This window comes from Hyla sarda, chromosome 1 (genome assembly GCF_029499605.1).
Source record: "Hyla sarda isolate aHylSar1 chromosome 1, aHylSar1.hap1, whole genome shotgun sequence".
Lineage (NCBI taxonomy): Eukaryota > Metazoa > Chordata > Amphibia > Anura > Hylidae > Hyla > Hyla sarda.
In genome coordinates this window covers 107,652,457-107,675,367 of record NC_079189.1, presented here as the reverse complement: position 1 = coordinate 107,675,367, position 22,911 = coordinate 107,652,457, and the positions used below count along the sequence as shown (strand labels likewise).

Here is a 22,911-nt window from a genome sequence, read left to right as displayed (position 1 = left end):
CGACCGGCTGCATCTATAAATTATACAGAAGGATTGCAACAAACCTGGAGTGATCTGTCAATTAGTACAGTATGTTCCATGCTGGGAAGTAGTAGTACTACCTAAAAAATTAAAAAAATTGAGAAAAAAAATTGAAAAACACACACACACACTACATTTTTATTATTGTCGGCTACCTTTTTAGTGCCCTGCCCGCACACATAAGTTGATCCCTGTTTAAAAATTAATAAAAATATTGCTATGAAAAAGATACATTTTGTTAAATACAATTTTCCATCACTACTGTATCTTTTTATTTTTTATTTTTTTAATGGTACCCTATGAAATTTTATTTAAAAAAAAAAGGTATTTCCATCACTTTTTTGGATCACTGAAGTTCTAAAAAAAGAATAAAAACCGCCTGCAAAAACGCCAAAGTTAAAGGGGTACTCCGGTGAAAAGCTTTTTTCTTTTAAATCAACTGGTGCCAGAAAGTTAAACATATTTGTAAATTACTTCTATAAAAAAAATCTTAATCCTTCCATTACTTATTAGCTACTGAATGCTACAGAGGTAATTCCTTTCTTTTTGGAACACTGATGACATCACGAGCACAGTGCTCTCTGCTGACATCTCTGTCCATTTTAGCAACCGTGCATAGCAGCATGGTGGCTCAGTGGTTAGCACTGCTGCATTGCAGTGCTGGGGCCTTGAGTTCAAATCCCACTAAGGACAACAATAAATAACGAGTTATTATAATGATGTCAGCAAAGAGCACTGTGCTTGTGATGTCATCAGAGAGAACTCCAAAAAGAAAATAATTTCCTCTGTAGTATTCAGCAGCTAATAAGTACAGGAAGGATTAAGATTTTTTAATAGAAGTAATTTACAAATCTGTTTAACTTTCTGGCACCAGTTGATTTAAAATAAAAAAGGTTTTCACCGGAGTACCCCTTTAAAATCCACATGGCATTTTTCTCGGCGTTTTTTTTTACTCCCTTTAGACTTCTATGGGAGAAAAACGCCACAATTTCAGGGAAAAAACGCCATATACTCAACATGCTGCAATTTTGCAAAACCGCCAAGGAGCTGAAAAATGCCAAAAAAGAGTGAAAAAGCACCAAAAGGATTTTAAAATGCCAAACTGAAAAACGCAGAGTGGAAAAATAATTTAGCGTTTTCTCATTGATTTACCGCTAACATCTGCCTGCAGGTTTTTTTCAATGAAAAAATGTCATGGGGGGCATTCTGGCGTTTTTTGGGGCAAAATGCCAACAAAAAAGAAAAAAAAAAAAAAAGAAAAAGAAACTTAGAGCTCTCGGTGCACAGTAGACAGGGATATGTGACACTGGAGGAGAGGCATGTCTTGCAGCAATGTTTTAGCCCGCCCCTCCAGTGCTGTATTATCTATTATGAGGAAGCACAGGCTGAATGCCGACTGGCTGAGTGGACAACCAGGGGAAGCAAAATAGAAGAAGCTGGGATCATATAAACACAACAAGGCACGCTTACCACCATCGCCAACAGCTATCTAGTACCCCCTGGCATTGCTGTGCAGGAAGACATGGAGATGCTGAAGGGAGATGTGCATCTGCTGGTCTGGGTCACTGCAGCTGTTGTGCTGCTCACCTTCCTTCTCTTCTCTACTGGCCCTTTCTTTGTTGACTATATTCGGAAATGGAAAATTATGAGGCCAATTCCTGGAATAGGCCCCAACTATCCACTGGTGGGGGACGCACTTTTTTTGAAGTCAAGTGGTGAAGGTAGAGTATTTGTGAAGAAACAGAATGTGGTGGGGATTTTACAGATGTAGCAGAGCTGAATTAGTCATTTAAATGCTTTCAGCTGTTTAGTTTGTTGTAGTTATTATACTAAAACAATGTTATTAGTTGTTATTAGTCCTATGTAAAACCACATAGAGGTAATAAGTTCAGATAAGAAACTGAATCAGCTCTGCTCCTGTACTGAATGAGATAGCAGAGTGTGTAACCTGTATATTACAGTTCACTCTTACATATGCTGCTACATAATTGTATTGGCCGGTATCCAGAGGTTACGGTTTTACATGGAGCTCTTCTCGCTTATACGTAAACATTAGAAGTATTGTAGAGTTGGTCTCATGAACTTTGACAAGGTCACTCTGTACATTGATATTTACCATTCTTGTGCAATCTGTACTTTCACCTGGAGCAGGAGTTCCCTTTCCTATTTATTTGGTTTACATAACTCCAGCAATGCATCCATGGGGTCAGGTTCACACGTAGTATTTTTCTTTTTTTCTTTTGGAGCCATAACAAGGAGAGAAACCAACACAGAGAGAGAAACCAATCCAGGAATGGGTTCAAAAAATTACAAATCTTTCTAGTTTTTACTAGAAAGATTTGTAACTTTTTGAACCCATTCCTGGATTTTCCTGTAAACACTGACCAAAATATTAAGTGTGAATGCTGCCTAAATGTTTTGGTAAGCTAAAGTTGTTATAAACAACAGTGTAAAATAATAAATAAGGAGTTTCTGGCTCTATATACATTTGCTACTTTTTCACTAAGGGCATATTCAAAAAATATTTTGGTGTGAAATCTGTCCATATATCATAGGGAAATCCCTGCTCAATTTCTGCCTTAAAGGGGTACTCCGGCACTAAGTCATCTTATCCAGTATCCAAAGGATAAGGGATAAGATGCCTGATTGTGGGGGTCCCGCCACTGGGGTGCTGCGTGCAAGATCATGGGGGTCCCCAGCGGCGGAGCCCCCGCAATCAGGCATCTTATCCCCTATCCTTTGGATAGGGGATAAGATGTCTTAGCGCCGGAGTACCCCTTTAAATCCACATCCCATTGTTTTTTTAATGGGAATCTCTATGTTTTTTTTTCTATGATACATCTGTTGTGGGAACATGCCTAATTTTAAGCTTCTGGACCTCAATATGAACTCTGTAAGGCTGCATTCACACTGCTGTTGGAGTGTACGGCTGCCGGATCCATGCGCTCCAGTACCCCAGCCGGACCGGCGCCAAACTCCATTGACTTTAATGAGCCAACCGGAGTCAAACAGTGACTCCGATCAGCTCATTTTTGCCCTGTATCTGGTTTTGTGACCGGACCTAAAACTGTAGTTTACTGCGGTTTTAAGTCCGGTCACAAAACCGGATACGGACAGAAATTAAGAAATAAAGAGGTAAATAATTAATTTTGTAACAAATGTATCAGGACAAATTCAGTCATACATTTGGCTTAAGGAAGTGCAGTAAAGTCAAGAAGCCAAGTTTTAACTTAAAATGACACCACTTTTAATAAATGAGGCCACTGCGTCTCTTTTGCTGTTAACTACTTTGGTTACTTATTTATCATTTTCTGCAAACATTTATCTTCAATGACAATGGCAGCACAAATTATATAAGTGGAGTATTTGCAGATAGCATATTTATAATATTAAGATCATTCCAATGTAATGAATGTTGCATTCTGTAATACATATAGATTTATTCCAGCTATTAACTGGCCTAGATATCAGCATGTTGCATCAGGACAGCCACAGTTGCCATGAGGCACCTCTTACTAAAATAAAGGTATGGTGCTTTGGCACACTTTGCCTTAACCCCTTAAGGACCGGGGTTTTTTCCGTTTTTGCATTTTCGTTTTTTGCTCCTTGCCTTTAAAAAATCATAACTCTTTCAATTTTGCACCTAAAAATCCATATGATGGCTTATTTTTTGTGCCACCAATTCTATTTTGTAATGACGTCAGTCATTTTGCCCAAAAATCTACGGTGAAACGGAAAAAAAAATCATTGCGCGACAAAATTGAAAAAAAACCCGCCGTTTTGTAACTTTTGGGGGCTTCCGTTTCTACGTAGTACATTTTTCGGTAAAAATGACACCATATCTTTATTCTGTAGGTCCATACAATTAAAATGATACCCTACTTATATAGGTTTGATTTTGTCGGACTTCTGGAAAAAATCATAACTACATGCAGGAAAATTAATAAGTTTAAAATTGTCATCTTCTGAACCCTATAACTTTTTTATTTTTCCGTGTATGGGACGGTATGAGGGCTCATTTTTTGCGCCGTGGTCTGAAGTTTTTAACGGTACCATTTTTGCAATGATAGGACTTATTGATCGCTTTTTATTCATTTTTAAATGATATAAAAAGTTATCAAAAATGCACTATTTTGGACTTTGGAATTTCATTGACCGAGCGGTTTAATTAATGATATATTTTTATAATTCGGACATTTCCGCACGCGGTGATACCATATATGTTTATATTTATTTTTATTTATACTGTGTTTTTTTTTATTGGAAAAGGGGGGTGATTCAAACTTTTAATAGGGGAGGAGTTAAATGATCTTTATTCACTTTTTTTTTTCCACATAGGTCCATAGGGACCTATAACACTGCACACACTGATCTTCATCATTGATCACTGGTTTCTCATAGGAAACCAGTGATCGACGATTCTGCCGCATGACTGCTCATGCCTGGATCTCAGGCACTGAGCAGTCATTCGGCGATCGGACAGCGAGAAGGCCACTTTCGATTTCGCTTTTAGCCGCGCGGCTCAGCTCTGAGCGCGTGGCTAAAGGGTTAATAGCGAGCGGCGCCGCGAGCGGCGCTGCGCGCTATTAGAGGCGGGTCCCGGCTTCACTATGACGCTGGGCCCACCGTGATATATGACGTGGGGTTACTGTGTAACCCCGCGTTATATCAGGAGAGCAGGACCAAGGGCGTACCTGTACGCCCTTGGTCCTTAAGGTGTTAAAAGGTTACTTTAAAATACTTTTGATATGTCACACAGACATGTCAAATGTTATCATTGGTGGGGGTCTGGCTGTTCATGACTGAGCCCTTCCCTCTCTCATTACAGGGGTCAGGTTCATTTACTTTAGAATTCATCTATTGCGGTAAGCCGGAGAGAGAAACACTCACTTTTTTTTTTTTTTTCCAGATTTCTTTCTGCAAATAATTGAATTCACCGAGATACTGAGACACCTTCCACTGATAAAACTTTGGATTGGTCCCATGCCTTTCTTGATAGCATATCATGCAGAAACCGTAGAGGTGAGTATGATTCTATATTAGGTATTTGTTTTTTATTTCCTTCCCCATAAAAGTTTTAAACAAATAATAATGTAAACATTGGAATGACTTCATGTAAACTTGGGATTGGTATTACTATGCAAAGACTGACAAAATGTGATGATATTAACCTTATACTAATAAACAGAATTGGCCATCTCTTCCAGTAAATACTTGCATTTGCATGAAAAAGTAATTTTAGAACATCTTGTCCACAACTCTGTGTGATAGCCTGGGGAGTGTAGGGTATGGGGAGCGTAGCTGTGCGGAAATTAAAGGGTGTTTGTTAACCCTTGCTATTCGTGACGCCAGGATGAGGGCTCCTCAGTAACGCTTGTCCTACTGCCACCCTTCCCGAGAGCGATAGGGAGGTATATAATAATAGATTGTCCACAACCGGAGAGTTTTCTGAAACAGGATTAACTTTTACTCAAGAATTTCTGCAAGCTTCAATAACAGAACAGTCTCTAAGCTTAAAAACTGCTTTCCTTGGAGATTGACAAAGGTTGGGACTTTAGCATTTAGAGTATTTTGATATTGTGCACTGTTCCACTGGATTTAGGGGTTTAGTTGCGGTCCAGTAGTCACGCTAGCATTAGCGGGGATTTAGATTTGAACTCATGGTTTTGGTTCAGCTGAGGCCGGCAGGTTTTTTAGGCCTAGCGTGTCTTTGAAAGTTGCGCAGAACCGTCCTGTTAGTCCGGCATCCACAAGAGCAGCAACCCAAGAGAGCGATAATTGGACACAGCTCCCTTATATGGGCAGGGGCTGGACTAGTGCTAATTGGTCTATACTGATGTCAATCACCATTACAAAGACTTGTGGGCAACACATGACCCAAGGACCTCCAAAGGTCCTCCAACATATCATAGAGATTATTAGCATGGTCACATGACCGAAGGTCCTGCGACGCCAAACAAGGTAAGCACTATACATTATCCTAAAATATATATGATTGTTAAATATATACATGTATTATCATTAGAGAGTTAGACTTGAGGAGAAGTGACTAGGGGCTGTCCCACCTGAGGAACCCTACCTGAACGTAGTTACTCTGACTTGGGGACCTCTACACTAGGTACAGTATGCAATACTGTACAGGGACACCACATCTGCATTGTGTAGTTTCTCTGTTATCCCACAGATATTGTCCAGTCAGTGCTTACAGTGTCAGAATGTGTAGGGACATAATTATATGGGAATGACAATGCCTGGTTGTTAATTTCCAGGACATTGACCTCTATGTTGGGGGGAGTCCTTTTGTGAACTCTTTGTGTGAGGTAGCTGTGGCCTCTATGTTGGGGGGAGTCCTGCTATCTTGCTGAACTCAAACTTCAGGTGATCTCTGTGAAGAGAGGGATACTAAGCAGTGATCAACACAGATAGGAGTAGGACCACACATATATACTAACTGTAGTAAAGAAGCAGAGAGCATTCTGCATCTGTTCTGTCAGTGCAAAATCTGTTTTCATTGGGAGTAAAGTCTCACTAATTGTGAAAAAGCAGTGCATAGAGGGTTTGGTGTCACCTTTGTGCACTTTCTAGGATGCCAATCCTGTTGCTACTCCATAAAATGGGAAGCCTTTTTCACAGCTTGTAAAAATTCATTAGTCTTCACTTTTCAGGCATAAAATCTGCTGTCACTCCCCAAAAAAGGGACTTAAAGGGATACTCCAGGGAACTAAACCCATAGCCCATCTTTTCCCTTTACCACAGGTGACTCCAATGAAGGTGTAAAAACAACTCAAAGAGAATCAATAGAAATGGGATTCCCAGAGCTAAATTCCAATTGTCATAGCCTGAATTATGTCCATGCAGCATTTTAGTTTTTCCATTTTAATAAATTTGGAAACATTTCTAAAATTCTGTTTTCACATTCTGATTATGAAGTATTGAGTGCAGATTGATGGTGGAAAATTTATTTTTTTATTGATAAACATAACAAAATGTGAAAAATAAACATGAAAGGGTCTTAAGACTTTCTGAATGCATTGTACTTTTTTCTTTTTTTTACTATTTTTAATATATATATTTTTTTTTTACTACAGTGATCCCTCAACTTACAATGGCCTCATACAATAGTTTCAACATACAATGGACCATTGTAACTTGAAACCATACTCAACATTCAATGCTATGGACAGTCCAGATCTGCGAAACATGTCAATGGCTGGAAGAACTGACCAATCAGAATGGACATTCACTGGTAAAACACCTGTATTACTGAAGTGTATGCACTGAATTCCTGTCTGGTAGCGCCTCCTACAGTACAGGGATCAAACGGAAAATGGAAAAGGACCTCATTCATCCAGGCGCTGCCGGTTAGGTCATCAGGTGCACAAAATGATGCAATGTATACCTTGGAATATTGTATACATGAAAGTTTATTAAAAAATAATAAACAACATACAGATTACGCTTTTCGAGGGTGACTCCCCTCTTCCTCAGATCAGGTGTGCTCGAAACGCGTAATCTGTATGTTGTTTATTATTTTTTAATAAACTTTCATGTATACAATATTCCAAGGTATACATTGCATCATTTTGTGCACCTGATGACCTAACCGGCAGCGCCTGGATGAATGAGGTCCTTTTCCATTTTCCGTTTGATGACTACGTCAGGACGTGTGTGCCTGTGACCTCAGGCTTGCAGCCCTCCTTTGGACATCAGTGAGTACCCCTATTTGGGGTGATATGCGTTACTTCTATTTACATCTGGTGAGCAGCCACCTATAAGTGCCGTGGGTTTCTCCCACATTTACACTTGCTTTTTGTGTTTAAGGGTAATACACGAGGCGCTGTTCCCCGGTCTTTTTTCTTTCTATTTATTACAGTACAGGGAGGTATTACATGTTCTGTACTACTCATAACCTGTGCCACAGTTAGCTGCTCGATTGGACATCAGTTAAGGGCGGCTCCATTCTACTTTTTTAGGACATTGCATACACTGCACAGGACCCTGTAGAAGCTAAAGGGGTGGGGGATGGGGGTCTTTCCACAGTCTGGGGGAGATTTCTCAAAACCTGTCCAGAGGAAAAGTTGTTAAGTTGCCCATTGCATCCAGTCAGTTGCTTCTTTCATTTTTGAGAAGGCCTCTGAAAAATTAAAGAAGCAATCTGATTGGTTGCTATGCACAATTCAGCAACTTTTCCTCTGAACAAGTTTTGATAAATCTCCCCCTTTGTGTCTGAAATTACAGCTGAGTTTCATTGAAGTGAATGAGACTGAACTGCATTCCTATGCTCAACCTGTGGACAGGAGGGGAGCTATTTTTTCAAAAAAGCTGCGTTTTTCTAATACTGTATAACTCCTTTAAACTTTTGTTTGACTAACGTGGAGGACAAGTAGTACAGTATGGCATATCAGAGCTATTGCATATTATAGCTTTATACAAACTTCATGTTGTTTGGAGCTGTAATACAACAGCAAGAGAAGTATATGGCAACTAGGAATGAGCGAATCAAATCTGATGAATCCGAATTCCTTATGAATTTCAGGAAAAATTTGATTTGCAATGAATGAGAATATTGCTGTGATTCAAACGCGCTTATTGCTTAACCCCTTAGGGACTCAGCGTTTTTCCGTTTTTGCATTTTCACTTTTTCCTCATCACTTTCAAAAAATCATAAAGCTCGAAATTTTTCACATAAAATTCCATATGATGGCTTATTTTTTGCACTACCAATTCTAATTTGCAGTGACATTAGTTATTTTACCAAAAAATCCACGGTGAAACAGAAAAAAAAATCATTGTGAGACAAAATTGAAGAAAAAATTTCATTTTGTAAATTTTGGGGGCTCCCGTTTCTACACAGTGTTTTTTTCGGTAAAATGACACCTTATCTTTATTCTGTAGGTTCATACGGTTAAAATGATACCCTACTTATATAGGTTTGATTTCGTAGTACTTCTGAAAAAAATAATAACTACATGCAGGAAAATTTATACGTTAAAGATTCTCATCTTCTGACCCCTATAACTTTTAAATTTTTCCGCGTACGGGCCGGTATGCTAGTCGGTCCATATGTTGGACCGACTATTGGCTCTCCACCTTATTGGAACCTCGTTACCGGCACAAAATGGGGCCTTTTTCACGCCCACTGAGAGGAAGGACAAATTGACCAACTACAGAGACATCCTACATAGTCAGTTGGCCAATGCCTATCTGGGCCATTGTCCATCCTCTCGCAGATCAGACTAGGGGGGCCCTCTGCTCTCACCTTCCACTGCCATGGCTGCTTATGGAGCAGTGGAGTGGCAGGAGCAGTACCAGCTCCATCAGAGCAGCCTGAGTCTACAGTCGCTGATGAGTTTTCTTCTGACTACCTGCATCAGCTACTATTCTGATCCGCCTGATGCCACACATCTGATGCTTAGTTCTCCTTTTTTCACCCACCTTCGTCAACGCGCACAGGTATTTCCACCCACCGCACCACTCTGTCACCGGGTCACTTTCAGGACTCCTGATGCTGCTGCTGCCACCTCCAGGTTGTCTCATTCTGCCACCATATGTTCTCCTCATGCTCATGCCACCTCCAGGCTGTCTCATTCTGCCACCATATGTTCTCCTCTTGCTGATGCCAGCTCCAAGCTGTCTCATACTGCAACCATATAGTAACATAGTTCATAAGGTTGAAAAAAGACCAGAGTCCACCAAGTTCAACCTATATCCCTAAGGAGTCCCTACTGAGTTGATCCAGAGGAAGGCAAAAAACCCTCTTATTAGCGGTAAAAATTCCTTCCCGACTCCAAATATGGCAGTCAGAATAAATCCCTGAATCCACGTTTTGTCCCTATAAATCTAGTATACATAACCAGCAATATTATTACTCTCCAAAAATGAATCCAGACCCTTTTTTAATTATTCCCCATGACCACCTCCTCTGGCAGAGAGTTCCATAGTCTCACTGCTCTTACAGTAAAGAACCCCTGTCTGTGCTGGTGTAGAAACCTTCTTTCCTCAAGACGTAGAGGATTGTTATGAATATAGTCCTGGGTATAAATAGATCATGGGAGAGATCTCTGTACTGTCCCCTGATATATTTATACATAGTTATTAGGTCTCCCCCAAGCCTCCTTTTTTCTAAACTAAATAACCCCAATTTAATCTTTCTGGGTACTGTAGTCCTCCCATTCCCCGTATTACCCTGGTTGCCCATCTTTGAACCCTCTCCAGCTCCACTATATCTTTCTTGTACACTGGTGCCCAGTACTGTACACAGTATTCCATGTGTGGTCTGACTAGAGATTTGTACAGCGGTAGAATTATTTCCTTCTCGTGGGCATCTATGCCCCTATTGATACACCCCATGATTTTATTTGCCTTGGCAGCAGCTGCCCGACACTGGTCACTACAGCTAAATTTACTATTAACTAAGACCCCTAAATCCTTTTCCATGTCAGTTGTCCATGTTACTTTTTTAGGACATTGTATGTACTGTACAGGACCCTGAAGCTCCTGTTCTCTACATAGACAGTGATTTACAGCTTCCAGCTGATTTTTCTTACTTTTATATGTAAGGACTTGCTTTAGCTGTATTAGTGATCTATTTAATTTTCTTTAATCCTCACTTTTTCCTATTTTTGGATGACATTTTGGATGACATTTTGGACATTTGAATCAATTACCAGGTTTCCATAGAGTCATGGCCTCAACATACAATTATTTCAATGTACAATGGTTGTCCTGGTGTCCTGTACAATGTATATTTAGCAGGGTAACTTGATGTCCTTCTTTAGGGGCTCTGTGCACATGGAATTGCCTTAGACATATCTTGAGTTTTACTTACATAATATGTTAAAAAGCATGTGCCCAAAAGAATGACTGGACTAGTTTCTCTAACAGTATTAATAAATCTGCGGCTTACTGCAAGTTATTGGCCCTCATTTATTTAGAAAGTCGGGTCGGGTTTCTGGTTGTATTTGAACCCGACACCTTAGTTTCCTCGCTTATTTACTATTGTGTCGCAGGCATGTCGCAAGTAATTTTTTTTGGTGTCGCACGCTCGTATTTGTGTCGCATTTTTTTTTAAGTAAAAAAAATAATAATATATACATTAACCCCTTAAGGACGCAGGACGTAAATGTACGTCCTGGTGAGGTGGTACTTAACGCACCAGGACATACATTTACGTCCTAAGCATAACCGCGGGCATCGGAGCGATGCCCGTGTCATGCGCGGCTGATCCCGGCTGCTGATCGCAGCCAGGGACCCGCCGGCAATGGCCGACGCCCGCGATCTCACGGGCGTCCGCCATTAACCCCTCAGGTGCCGGGATCAATACAGATCCCGGCATCTGCGGCAGTTTGCGATTTAAATGAACGATCGGATCGCCCGCAGCGCTGCTGCGGGGATCCGATCATTCATAACGCCGCACGGAGGTCCCCTCTCCTTCCTCCGTGCGGCTCCCGGCATCTCCTGCTCTGGTCTGAGATCGAGCAGACCAGAGCAGGAGATGACCGATAATACTGATCTGTTCTATGTCCTATACATAGAACAGATCAGTATTAGCAATCATGGTATTGCTATGAATAGTCCCCTATGGGGACTATTCAAGTGTAAAAAAAAATGTAAAAAAATGTAAAAGTAAAAGTAAAAAAAAAGTGAAAAATCCCCTCCCCCAATAAAAAAGTAAAACGTCCGTTTTTTCCTATTTTACCCCCAAAAAACGTAAAAAACATTTTTTATAGACATATTTGGTATCGCCGCGTGCGTAAATGTCCGAATTATTAAAATAAAATGTTAATGATCCCGTACGGTGAACGGCGTGAACGAAAAAAAATAAAAAAGTCAAAAATTCCTACTTTTTTAATACATTTTATTAAAAAAAAATTATAAAAAATGTATTAAAAGTTTTTTATATGCAAATGTGATATCAAAAAAAAGTACAGATCATGGCGCAAAAAATGAGCCCCCATACCGCCACTTATATGGAAAAATAAAAAAGTTAGAGGTCATCAAAATAAAGGGATTATAAACGTACTAATTTGGTTAAAAAGTTTGTGATTTTTTTTAAGCGCAACAATAATATAAAAGTATATCATAATGGGTATCATTTTAATCGTATTGACCCTCAGAATAAAGAACACATGTCGTTTTTACCATAAATTGTACGGCGTGAAAACAAAATCTTCCAAAATTAGCAAAATTGCGTTTTTCGTTTTAATTTCCCCACAAAAATAGTGTTTTTTGGTTGCGCCATACATTTTATGATATAATGAGTGATGTCATTACAAAGGACAACTGGTCGCGTAAAAAACAAGCCCTCATACTAGTCTGTGGATGAAAATATAAAAGAGTTATGATTTTTAGAAGGCGAGGAGGAAAAAATGAATTAAAAAAAAAAAATTTAATTGTCTGAGTCCTTAAGGCCAAAATGGGCTGAGTCCTTAAGGGGTTAAAAACAATCAAATAAAAAAGAAGCAGTCACTAATTTATGAGAAAAAAACATCACACCAAAAAATACAACATATCAGGCTTTCCATAGGTTAGATAGGGCTATTTGCAACAGGTCAGAGCTGTGGGGAAGAAAAAAAAAAAAAACGACAATTTGGGTGCTTTACAAATAATAAATATGTGTGAAAGGGTTAGATAGGGCTATTTGCAACAGGTCAGAGCTGTGGGGAAAAAAAACAAAAAAAAAAAACAAAAAAAAAACAATTTGGGTGCTTTACAATGATAAATATGTGTGAAAGGGCCTTCTTTGTCGGGACACGCCCCTTTTTCGGGTTCCAGCCTACCCGAGTCGGATGACTCGGGAAGAACTGTCGCGCACTGGTGCATTATGTCTGCGACAAAAAAAAAAGTTGTCGGGTTGTGAATAGTAAATGAGGGTCATTGTGTCTTTAGTACCATGTGGAAAGAAGGATATGCAAAGCAGCTCTCTGATGCCACCTTTTGGAGCTATCTTTCCCTTAAAGTCTGTATTTCATGCCGACTACAAGTCTTAGAACATGACTGGGGATACATGCCAAGCCAGAAATTTCTCCAGAAGTAAAGATTATTCATATGTAGACAATCATTATGACGTTCACCACAATAAGTTTCTCTGCAGACAGCCAGGACTCTGCTCTGTACTGGCAAAGGGCAATAACTCCAGAAGGGTAGTCAATCCTTCTGCATCAGGGGTCTCAAACTCAAATTATCTGGGGGCCACTGGAGGTAGTGGCTGGGTGAGACGCCCCTCACATATAATGCCCCCATCATGCGCCCCTCACATATAATGCCCCCATCATACGCCCCTCACATATAATGCCCCCATCATGCGCCCCTCACATATAATGCTCCCATCATACGCCCCTCACATATAATGCCCCCATCATGCGCCCCTCACATATAATGCTCCCATCATACGCACCTCACATATAATGCCCCATCGTACTCCCCTCACATATAATGCTCCCATCATACGCACCTCACATATAATGCCCCCATCGTACTCCCCTCTCATATAATGCCCCCATCATAGGCCCCTCACATATAATGCCCCATCATATGCCCCTCACATATAATGCCCCCACCATTTGCCCCTCACATATAATGCCCCCATCATTCGCCCCTCACATATAATGCCCCCATCATGCGCCCCTCACATATAATGCCCTCATCATATGCCCCTGACATATAATGCCCCCATCATGAGCCCCTCACATATAATGCCCCCATCATGCGCCTCTCACATATAATGCCCCAATAATATGCCCTTCACATATAATGCCCCATCATGCGCCACTCACATATAATGTCCCCATCATGCGCCCCTCACATATAATGCCCCATCATGCGCCCCTCACATATTATGCCCCTATCATGCACCCCTCACATATAATGCCCCTGTTACGCCGAGCGCTCCGGGTTCCCGCTCCTCCCCGGAGCGCTCGCTTCACCTCCTCCGCTGCAGCGCCCCGGTCACGTCCTCTGACCCGGGGCGCTGCGATCCTGCTGCTAGCCGGGATGCGATTCGCGATGCGGGTAGCGCCCGCTCGCGATGCGCACCCCGGCTCTCCTACCTGACTCGCTCCCCGTCTGTTCTGTCCCGGCGCGCGCGGCCCCGCTCCCTAGGGCGCGCGCGCGCCGGGTCTCTGCGATTTAAAGGGCCACTGCGCCGCTGATTGGCGCAGTGGTTCCAATTAGAGTTATCACCTGTGCACTCCCTATATTACCTCACTTCCCTTGCACTCCCTTGCCGGATCTTGTTGCCTTAGTGCCAGTGAAAGCGTTCCCTGTGTGTCCCTTGCCAGTGTTTCCAGACCTTCTGCCGTTGCCCCTGACTACGATCCTTGCTGCCTGCCCCGACCTTCTGCTACGTCCGACCTTGCTTCTGCCTACTCCCTTGTACCGCGCCTATCTTCAGCAGCCAGAGAGGTGAGCCGTTGCTAGTGGATACGACCTGGTCACTACCGCCGCAGCAAGACCATCCCGCTTTGCGGCGGGCTCTGGTGAAAACCAGTAGTGGCTTAGAACCGGTCCACTAGCACGGTCCACGCCAATCCCTCTCTGGCACAGAGGGTCCACTACCTGCCAGCCGGCATCGTGACAGTAGATCCGGCCATGGATCCCGCTGAAGTTCCTCTGCCAGTTGTCGCTGACCTCACCACGGTGGTCGCCCAGCAGTCACAACAGATTGCGCAACAAGGCCAACAGCTGTCTCAACTGACCGTTATGCTACAACAGTTGCTACCACAGCTTCAGCAGTCATCTCCTCCGCCAGCTCCTGCACCTCCTCCGCAGCGAGTGGCCGCTCCTGGGATACGCTTATCCTTGCCGGATAAGTTTGATGGGGACTCTAAGTTTTGCCGTGGCTTCCTTTCCCAATGTTCCCTGCATCTGGAGATGATGTCGGACCTGTTTCCCACTGAAAGGTCTAAGGTGGCTTTCGTAGTCAGTCTTCTGTCCGGAAAAGCCCTGTCATGGGCCACACCGCTCTGGGACCGCAATGACCCCGTCACTGCCTCAGTACACTCCTTCTTCTCGGAAATCCGAAGTGTCTTTGAGGAACCTGCCCGAGCCTCTTCTGCTGAGACTGCCCTGTTGAACCTGGTCCAGGGTAATTCTTCCGTTGGCGAGTATGCCGTACAATTCCGTACACTTGCTTCAGAATTGTCCTGGAATAATGAGGCCCTCTGCGCGACCTTCAAAAAAGGCCTATCCAGCAACATTAAAGATGTTCTGGCCGCACGAGAAATTCCTGCTAATCTACATGAACTTATTCACCTAGCCACTCGCATTGACATGCGTTTTTCTGAAAGGCGTCAGGAACTCCGCCAAGATATGGACTCTGTTCGCACGAGGCGTTTCGTCTCCTCGGCTCCTCTCTCCTCTGGTCCCCTGCAATCTGTTCCTGTGCCTCCCGCCGTGGAGGCTATGCAGGTCGACCGGTCTCGCCTGACACCTCAAGAGAGGACACGACGCCGTATGGAGAACCTCTGCCTGTACTGTGCTAGTACCGAACACTTCCTGAGGGATTGTCCTATCCGTCCTCCCCGCCTGGAAAGACGTACGCTGACTCCGCACAAAGGTGAGACAGTCCTTGATGTCTACTCTGCTTCTCCACGTCTTACTGTGCCTGTGCGGATGTCTGCTTCTGCCTTCTCCTTCTCTACAGTGGCCTTCTTGGACTCTGGTTCTGCAGGAAATTTTATTTTGGCCTCTCTCGTCAACAGGTTCAACATCCCAGTGACCAGTCTCGCCAGACCCCTCTACATCAATTGTGTAAATAATGAAAGATTGGACTGTACCATACGTTTCCGCACGGAGCCCCTTCTTATGAGCATCGGATCTCATCATGAGAGGATTGAACTTTTGGTCCTCCCCAATTGCACCTCGGAGATTCTCCTTGGACTTCCCTGGCTTCAACTTCATTCCCCAACCCTGGATTGGTCCACTGGGGAGATCAAGAGTTGGGGGTCCTCTTGTTCCAAGAACTGTCTAAAACCGCTTCCCAGTAACCCTTGCCGTAACTCTGTGGTTCCTCCAGTAACCGGTCTCCCCAAGGCCTATATGGACTTCGCGGATGTTTTCTGCAAAAAACAAGCTGAGACTCTACCTCCTCACAGGCCTTATGATTGCCCTATCGACCTCCTCCCGGGTACTACTCCACCCCGGGGCAGAATTTATCCTCTCTCTGCCCCAGAGACTCTTGCCATGTCCGAATACGTCCAGGAGAATCTAAAAAGGGGCTTTATCCGTAAATCCTCCTCTCCTGCCGGAGCCGGATTTTTCTTTGTCTCCAAAAAAGATGGCTCCCTACGTCCTTGCATTGACTACCGCGGTCTTAATAAAATCACGGTTAAGAACCGCTACCCCTTACCCCTCATCTCTGAACTCTTTGATCGCCTCCAAGGTGCCCACATCTTCACTAAATTGGACTTAAGAGGCGCCTATAACCTCATCCGCATCAGAGAGGGGGACGAGTGGAAAACGGCATTTAACACCAGAGATGGACACTTTGAGTATCTGGTCATGCCCTTTGGACTGTGCAATGCCCCTGCCGTCTTCCAAGACTTTGTCAATGAAATTTTTCGTGATCTATTATACTCCTGTGTTGTGGTATATCTGGACGATATCCTAATTTTTTCTGCCAATCTAGAGGAACACCGCCGGCATGTCCGTATGGTTCTTCAGAGACTTCGTGACAACCAACTCTATGCCAAAATTGAGAAATGTCTGTTTGAATGCCAATCTCTTCCTTTTCTAGGATATTTGGTCTCTGGCCAGGGACTACAGATGGATCCAGACAAACTCTCTGCCGTCTTAAATTGGCCACGCCCCTCCGGACTCCGTGCTATCCAACGCTTTTTGGGGTTCGCCAATTATTACAGGCAATTTATTCCACATTTTTCTACCATTGTGGCTCCTATCGTGGCTTTAACCAAGAAAAATGCTGATCCCAAGTCCTGGCCTCCTCAAGCAGAAGACTCCTTTAAACAACTCAAGTCTGCCTTTTCTTCGGCTCCCGTGCTCTCCAGACCTGACCCTTCCAAACCCTTCCTATTGGAGGTTGATGCCTCCTCAGTAGGAGCTGGAGCTGTTCTTCTACAAAAAAATCCTTCCGGGCATGCTGTCACTTGTGGTTTTTTCTCTAGGACCTTCTCTCCAGCGGAGAGGAACTACTCCATCGGGGATCGAGAACTTCTAGCCATTAAATTAGCACTTGAGGAATGGAGGCATCTGCTGGAGGGATCAAGATTTCCTGTTATTATCTACACCGACCACAAGAACCTCTCCTACCTCCAGTCGGCCCAACGGCTGAATCCTCGCCAGGCCCGGTGGTCTCTGTTCTTTGCCCGATTTAATTTTGAGATTCACTTTCGTCCTGCCGATAAGAACATTAGAGCCGATGCTCTCTCTCGTTCCTCGGATGCCTCAGAAGTTGATCTCCCTCCGCAACACATCATTCCACCTGACTGCCTGATCTCCACTTCTCCTGCCTCCATCAGACAGACTCCTCCAGGAAAGACCTTTGTTTCTCCACGCCAACGCCTCGGAATCCTCAAATGGGGTCACTCCTCCCATCTCGCAGGTCATGCGGGCATCAAGAAATCTGTGCAACTCATCTCCCGCTTCTATTGGTGGCCAACTCTGGAGACGGATGTTGGGGACTTTGTGCGAGCCTGCACTATCTGTGCCCGGGATAAGACTCCTCGCCAGAAGCCCGCTGGTTTTCTTCATCCTCTGCCTGTCCCCGAACAGCCTTGGTCTCTGATTGGTATGGATTTTATTACTGATTTACCCCCTTCCCGTGGCAACACCGTTATTTGGGTGGTCGTTGATCGATTCTCCAAAATGGCACATTTCATTCCTCTTCCTGGTCTTCCTTCTGCGCCTCAGTTGGCTAAACAATTTTTTGTACACATTTTTCGTCTTCACGGGTTGCCTACGCAGATTGTCTCGGATAGAGGGGTCCAATTCGTGTCTAAATTCTGGAGAGCTCTCTGTAAACAACTCAAGATTAAATTAAATTTTTCCTCTGCATATCATCCCCAGTCCAATGGACAAGTAGAAAGAATTAACCAGATCCTGGGTGATTATTTGCGACATTTTGTTTCCTCCCGCCAGGATGATTGGGCAGATCTCCTTCCATGGGCCGAATTCTCGTATAACTTCAGGGTCTCTGAATCTTCCTCCAAATCCCCATTTTTCGTGGTGTACGGCCGTCACCCTCTTCCCCCCCTCCCTACCCCCTTGCCCTCTGGTCTGCCCGCTGTGGATGAAATTTCTCGTGACCTTTCCATTATATGGAGAGAGACCCAAAATTCTCTCTTACAGGCTTCTTCACGCATGAAGAGGTTCGCGGATAAGAAAAGAAGAGCTCCCCCCGTTTTTTCCCCTGGAGACAAGGTATGGCTCTCCGCTAAATATGTCCGCTTCCGTGTCCCTAGCTACAAGTTGGGACCACGCTATCTTGGTCCTTTCAAAATTCTGTGTCAAATTAATCCTGTCTCTTATAAACTTCTTCTTCCTCCTTCTCTTCGTATCCCTAATGCCTTTCACGTCTCTCTTCTCAAACCACTCATCCTCAACCGTTTTTCTCCCAAATCTGTTCCTCCCACTCCTGTTTCCGGCTCCTCGGACGTCTTCTCGGTCAAGGAGATTTTGGCTGCCAAAAAGGTCAGAGGAAAAAATTTTTTTTTAGTAGACTGGGAGGGTTGTGGTCCTGAAGAGAGATCCTGGGAACCTGAGGACAACATCCTTGACAAAAGTCTGCTCCTCAGGTTCTCAGGCTCCAAGAAGAGGGGGAGACCCAAGGGGGGGGGTACTGTTACGCCGAGCGCTCCGGGTTCCCGCTCCTCCCCGGAGCGCTCGCTTCACCTCCTCCGCTGCAGCGCCCCGGTCACGTCCTCTGACCCGGGGCGCTGCGATCCTGCTGCTAGCCGGGATGCGATTCGCGATGCGGGTAGCGCCCGCTCGCGATGCGCACCCCGGCTCTCCTACCTGACTCGCTCCCCGTCTGTTCTGTCCCGGCGCGCGCGGCCCCGCTCCCTAGGGCGCGCGCGCGCCGGGTCTCTGCGATTTAAAGGGCCACTGCGCCGCTGATTGGCGCAGTGGTTCCAATTAGAGTTATCACCTGTGCACTCCCTATATTACCTCACTTCCCTTGCACTCCCTTGCCGGATCTTGTTGCCTTAGTGCCAGTGAAAGCGTTCCCTGTGTGTCCCTTGCCAGTGTTTCCAGACCTTCTGCCGTTGCCCCTGACTACGATCCTTGCTGCCTGCCCCGACCTTCTGCTACGTCCGACCTTGCTTCTGCCTACTCCCTTGTACCGCGCCTATCTTCAGCAGCCAGAGAGGTGAGCCGTTGCTAGTGGATACGACCTGGTCACTACCGCCGCAGCAAGACCATCCCGCTTTGCGGCGGGCTCTGGTGAAAACCAGTAGTGGCTTAGAACCGGTCCACTAGCACGGTCCACGCCAATCCCTCTCTGGCACAGAGGGTCCACTACCTGCCAGCCGGCATCGTGACAGCCCCATCATGCGCTTCTCACATATAATGCCCCCCATCATGCGCCCCTCACATATAATGCCCCTATCATGCACCCCTCACATATAATGCCCCATCATGCGCTCCTCACATATAATGCCCCTGTGGTGTCCCGGTACCGTATCCTATACGTTACCTGTATAGAGGTCCCCATAGCCAGAGTCCCTAGGACGTCAGGGTCCCTCTTGTCTAGTCTTCCCCTTGTCACCTCTCACTTGGTCAGTAGATATATAGTAATTCTATTTGATATTTATATAGCTATAGGTATAGAAACTGTATATATTTGGTTATTTATCTGTACGGAGCGTAGCAGGACCTGCGGGTCACGTGATCAGGTAGAAACTCTATGGTTTTGCTTAAGGACCTTTGGAGGTCCCCGTGACGTGTTCACCCACCATGCCCTGTAACGGTGAGTGACAGCTGACACGGACCAATCCAAAACGGCCCTGCCCCTGCCCATATAAGGGAGCGGCAGCCATTAATCTCTCTCTTGTTCCTGGGCTGCCAAGCTGGCAGCATCGCTCTTTCCTCGTGGGCTGCTGATGAGGACGGATCTGCACAGCTGTCATCAGTAGTAACCAGGTGCCTTGCGGCAACGGTCATCTCTCAAAACTGTGAGTTACTTCAATCCCTATTACCTCAGCAAGATCACCGGACCTAAAAAAATCCTAAATCTAATAACTCTTTGGATAAGTCAATGGTCCTCAGCATCTGTCAATCATTGCCGTGCTATATAGATACTGTATTACTAAGACTGTTGCTGTTAATTGGATGTACCGCAAGTACTTCAGTAAAGTTTATGCAAGTTCAAGTTCATCTCCATTGTGGACTTTCATTCATTTAAGCACGCACCTATCGTTTCTAGTAAGGGTGGCGATAGGCCGGAGATTTACCTCATCGTATTAACCCTCACACTGGCCTCACGAGTGACAGGGGTTAAATTAACCTATTATATTCTGAAGCAACACCCCAACTACACTGTACCCCCCAAGAGCTACCACACCCCCATCATACTCCCCTCACATATAATGCCCCCATCATGCGCCCCTCACATATAATGCCCCCATCATGCGCCCCTCACATATAATGCCCCCATCATGCGCCCCTCACATATAATGCCCCATCATACGCACCTCACATGTAATGCCCCCATCATACTCCCCTCATATATAATGCCCCCATCATGCACCCCTCACATATAATGCCCCCATCATATGCCCCTCACATATAATGCCCCATCATGTGCCCCTCACATATAATGCCCCCATCATGTGTCCCTCACATATAATGCCCCCATCATGCGCTTCTCACAAATAATGCCCCCATCATGCGCCCCTCACATATAATGCCCCTATCATGCACCCCTCACATATAATGCCCCATCATGCGCTCCTCACATATAATGCCCCCCATTATGCACCCCTCACATATAATGCCCCTATCATGCACCCCTCTCATACAATGCCCCATCATGCGCTCCTCACATATAATGCCCCCCATCATGCTCCCCTCATCATCCACCAGCAACACACCCCACCAGCAGTAGCACCCCCATCATCCATCAGCAACCCCCCTTCCAATTCCCCCTTCCCCACTGTGGTAATAGAATGAGCTGACGGATGATGGGGGTTCTACTTCAAGGGGGGGGGGGCATTAGTTAGGTAGCAGTTTCCCCACATTGGGAAGGTTGCATGTTCCCCACATTAGGAAGGTAGCAGTTTCCCCACATTAGGAAGGTAGCAGTTTCCCCACATTAGGAAGGTTGCATGTTCCCCACATTAGGAAGGTTGCATGTTCCCCACATTAGGAAGGTGGCATGTTCCCCACATTAGGAAAGTAGCGGTTTCCTCATATTAGGAAGGTAGCGGTTTCCTCATATTAGGAAGGTAGCAGTTTCCCCCCATTAGGAAGGTAGCAGTTTCCCCCCATTAGGAAGGTAGCAGTTTCCCCACATTAGGAAGGTAGCAGTTTCCCCACATTAGGAAGGTAGCAGTTTCCGCACATTAGGAAGGTAGCAGTTTCCCCTAATTAGGAAGGTAGCATGTTCCCCACATTAGGAAGGTAGCGGTCTTATCCCCTATCCAAAGCATAGGGGATGAGATGTTAGATCGCGGGGGGTCCTTCTGATGTGGACTCCCGCAATCTCTGCTGTGGCACCCCTGTCATTCGGTGCACGGAGCAATGACTGGCGATACCAGCCGCCACGCCCCCTCAATTCACGTTTATGTGAGGAGGCGTGACAGCTATGTACTAATCACAAATGCAGCAGCTGCAAGCTTCCTTGTTCCGGACGCCGTCGCTGCCGGCCCAGAGATCCCAATGGTGGGACCCCCACAATCTAACATCATATCCCCTAACCTTTGGAAACAAAGTGTGTAGAGCAGGAGCGGAGCAATTGCCCATAGCAATATCAGCAATATCAGCAAATAGCAATATCAGATCACTAATTTCGTTTTTCCAGCCCTTTTTTTTTAAATAAAAGAAACAATCTGATTGGTTTCCAAAGGCAACTGCTCCACTCTACACAGGTTTTGATAAATCTTCCCCATTGTCTGGAAGTCAATATTCAAACTTTAGGGATGTGTCGGAATAGAAAGGGAATTGAGGGAAGAATAGAAAATCCGTTATACTGCTGTTACAGTTTTTTTTCTCTTGTTTTCTAGCCTATACTGAGCACTTCAAAACACATGGACAAATCATTTGCTTATCAGTTCCTTCATCCTTGGCTTGGTTTAGGTCTTCTAACAAGGTAAATATATATGTTTATGATTCCTTATTCTGTTAACTAATAGCTGCAACCTGCATAGTTTTGTGGATAGAATTGGACCAGATATGTTTTCTGTATATGGTACTGGCTCACTTTAAAAAATTGTCCCACTAAAGACAGGTAACAACTAGTGTTGAGCGGCATAGGCCATATTCGAATTCGCGAATATTCGCGATTATACGGACGAATATTCGTCATATATTCGCGAATATTCGCATATTCGTTATATTCTCGTTTTATTTTCGCGCATGCGAAAATACGCGTATGCGAAAATTAACATATGCGAAAATTCGTATATGCGAAAATTAGCATATGCTAATATTCGCATATGCGAATTTTCGCACGCCAGTCTTACACAGTAGTATTGGAGTCTTCTTTACACCACACGAGCTGGAAGCAGAGAGGGGTGATCACTGTGATGTGTACTGTGAAGAAAAAAAAAAAAAACAATATTCGTAATTACGAATATATAGCGCTATATTCGCGAAATTCGCGAATTCGCGAATATGCGATATTCGCGAATAATATTCGAATTGCGAATATTCGCGAGCAACACTAGTAACAACCACATCTACATAACACAATAGGAGATAAGCATATGATCA

At 44.4% G+C, this 22,911-nt stretch overlaps 1 protein-coding gene across 2 annotated transcripts in view; it reads left to right on the top strand.

The window, feature by feature from the left end:
* Window positions 1–1,411: 1,411 nt before the first annotated feature.
* Window positions 1,412–22,911, top strand: part of LOC130357086 (cytochrome P450 4V2-like) — a 57,562-nt gene continuing 36,062 nt past the window's right edge. For both annotated transcript variants that reach the window (XM_056559462.1, XM_056559456.1), the window contains exons 1-3: window positions 1,412–1,742; window positions 4,931–5,043; window positions 22,203–22,288. In XM_056559462.1, coding sequence (XP_056415437.1) covers window positions 1,544–1,742; window positions 4,931–5,043; window positions 22,203–22,288 — 398 coding nt within the window. In that variant the 5' untranslated portion in view covers window positions 1,412–1,543. The remainder of the gene's footprint in view (window positions 1,743–4,930; window positions 5,044–22,202; window positions 22,289–22,911) is intronic.